The sequence below is a fragment of the Acanthisitta chloris genome, unplaced genomic scaffold (assembly GCF_000695815.1).
Source record: "Acanthisitta chloris isolate BGI_N310 unplaced genomic scaffold, ASM69581v1 scaffold19342, whole genome shotgun sequence".
NCBI lineage: Eukaryota > Metazoa > Chordata > Aves > Passeriformes > Acanthisittidae > Acanthisitta > Acanthisitta chloris.
Window position 1 is genome coordinate 1,005 of NW_008659244.1, and position 2,414 is coordinate 3,418.

The following is a 2,414-nucleotide window of genomic DNA, read 5'->3' on the forward strand; positions in this document are numbered from 1 at the left end:
AGTTTTACCTCTGACTTCTGTGGAAGGAGAATTAGATGAGTAATAAACAACTTTGAAAGTCTCAGACTGTCACAAGGTGTTTTAAGTGAATGTTTGACTAAATGTAGGCTGCTACTATTTCAGCAAAACTGAAGAGATATCAAGTATTTAGCTCATTCAGAATCTTTGACGTTTTATAGATACTAGTTCTTGATAAGAATTTATGGTTAGGGATCAGTTATAGTATTTTTGCCTGCTTCCAAACTCATGTGCAAGTAGAAAGCAGAACCTAGGAAGTTGATCCCTTAGCTCTTTTGGCCTCGCTAGTAGCAAACGCTCCAAGTCTAATTTTAGTGGTCAGGATATGTAAGAGTCAAAGTAAACCTACAAATGCCACCTAATTATCTTCTTTCACTACCTTTATAGGCTTCCTTGAGAAAGCATCAGTATTGAAAACTGTAAAGGCTAAGATTTCAGTTTCTAGTTTGAAGCTGTTGGTTTTGGGTTTTTTTTGCCATCACTTTCTTTCTGTGTTTTATAAAATAAGTACTACTAGCATCTACTCATGAAATATCTATGTGATCTCAGTGATAAACCTGAACCCGAACTGGGGACTTATTAAAACTATTTGAACAAGTTTCTGCCAGTGTTAATTAAGGTTCAAACAATGCCAAATATCCCAGTCCTCCTTCAGAAGAAACTCTTAGGCAAGTTCCACTGAGTAACATGCATCATCTTGTCTTTGGAACTGGGGTTCTCAGGCTCTCTTAAGATCACATGTAGCCCACCAATGACTCCATCACAGAGAATTTATTTTTCATGTGTTGATTCTACTTTCTATTTATATGCCTTAGCAGGACAATCTTCCAGGGGCTTTTTGGACTAACTAAGTGAATTTTTTTTCCTGCTCTCCAGCAAACAGCTTCATTTCCTTCTTCATGATATGACTCTCTTAAATAATTTAAACTGAGATAAAGCTTGTAAATGATGCCAATACAGGATGAAGAGTTTGAAAGAGCTGTAAAGGGACTGAACTACAAAGTGATATGTGAATAAACAGCTGCACCTAATAGATTAAAGTGTTACTTTCTTTTTGTGCCTCAAGTGTAGCTCAGGTATTGCCAGCATAGTGTATGTTTGGGGGTGAGAGGTGTTCCTGAGAACTTTTATATCACAGCATGACTCACAAGAAAAGAGTATTAGATCACTAGTGCTGAGAATTTAACATCTTTACTCACTCAAAGGAGAATCTCATTCTTAGGGAAAACCTTCATCTATCCAAGCACAGTGTTTTTTGAAGTACATGAACGTTCCTTTTTCTTTCAGATATGATGATACACTAGTGGTTCCCATTATTGAGAACACACCAGAAGAGAAGGATCTCAAGGAGAGAATGGCACGAGCAATGGAGAAGTACCCAGACTCATGTGCTGTGCTGGTCAGGCGTCACGGGGTGTATGTGTGGGGAGCAACATGGGAAAAAGCCAAAACCATGTGAGTGCGATTCAGGAGTTTGCTGTCTTTTGCCATTATGCCTCAAAGTCTTAATGAACTTAATGTCATGTGTATTTCCAACCCATGGACAGTGATTCAGACATTAAAGCCTCACTGCGTGGATAGGGAGCTTTGGGGAATGGGTTCATCCATGAATCCATCTCTTGGTTTTCCTTTCATATCAGTGCTGGCTGATAGTGTTGCCAACATTTTCCTTTCATATGGACAAGTCCCTCCTCACATGAAGCCTGCAGGCATTTTCTGCTTTTATATGACACCTGCCAGTAGTGTTTGTGTAGTCTTCCCTAGTCCCATTTTTGGAATGTACTTCGTCTGCTGATGGAAATGCAGCAAATCAATGCACTTTCCATAGCACAGCACTGGAAATAAGCAATAATAGAGCTGTGCATTCAGACTGTGCCATTAGGGATATAAAGCTGAAGGAAGGAAAACATTAGTTTTCATAAAACATGGTAAGACTTGAGCCTTACTTACATTTCACTTTTTTTCCCCTGTTTATTTTAGGTGTGAGTGTTATGATTACCTGTTTGATATCGCAGTGCGGATGAAGCAGCTTGGGCTAGATCCTTCAAAACAACCAGCTGAAGAAAATGGGATCTTATGAATGTCAACAACATTTATATTCAGGTGTGAATTTATCTGTGAAGTTGATCTCTTTGGAGGGAGAGACTACAGATGACACCATCACTTCAGTCTGCTTTCCCACTCAGGAAACTTCAGCATTGCTCCAGTCTGCCCCATTACTACTGCAATTTTATCTATGGCTGAAGTAATGCTCCTTCTCAACATGATGCAACAAAAGAGATATGTATTAATAGTTAAGTCTGTCCTGTGCATATGTAGCACTTAGGATTTTGTTTAAAAAAGCAATTGCACTCCATCCTGTACCTATCAAGCATTACCAGAAAAAGCTACTGGAG

At 38.9% G+C, this 2,414-nt stretch overlaps 1 protein-coding gene across 1 annotated transcript; it reads left to right on the forward strand.

Moving 5' to 3' along the window:
* Window positions 1-1,305: 1,305 nt before the first annotated feature.
* On the forward strand, window positions 1,306-2,098 carry LOC103797138 (methylthioribulose-1-phosphate dehydratase-like; the record flags this gene model as incomplete). Its single annotated transcript, XM_009069334.1, has 2 exons — window positions 1,306-1,473; window positions 1,999-2,098. Coding segments are annotated over 2 exons (268 nt in total), but the record flags the coding sequence as incomplete, so codon positions are not given.
* Window positions 2,099-2,414: the final 316 nt, after the last annotated feature.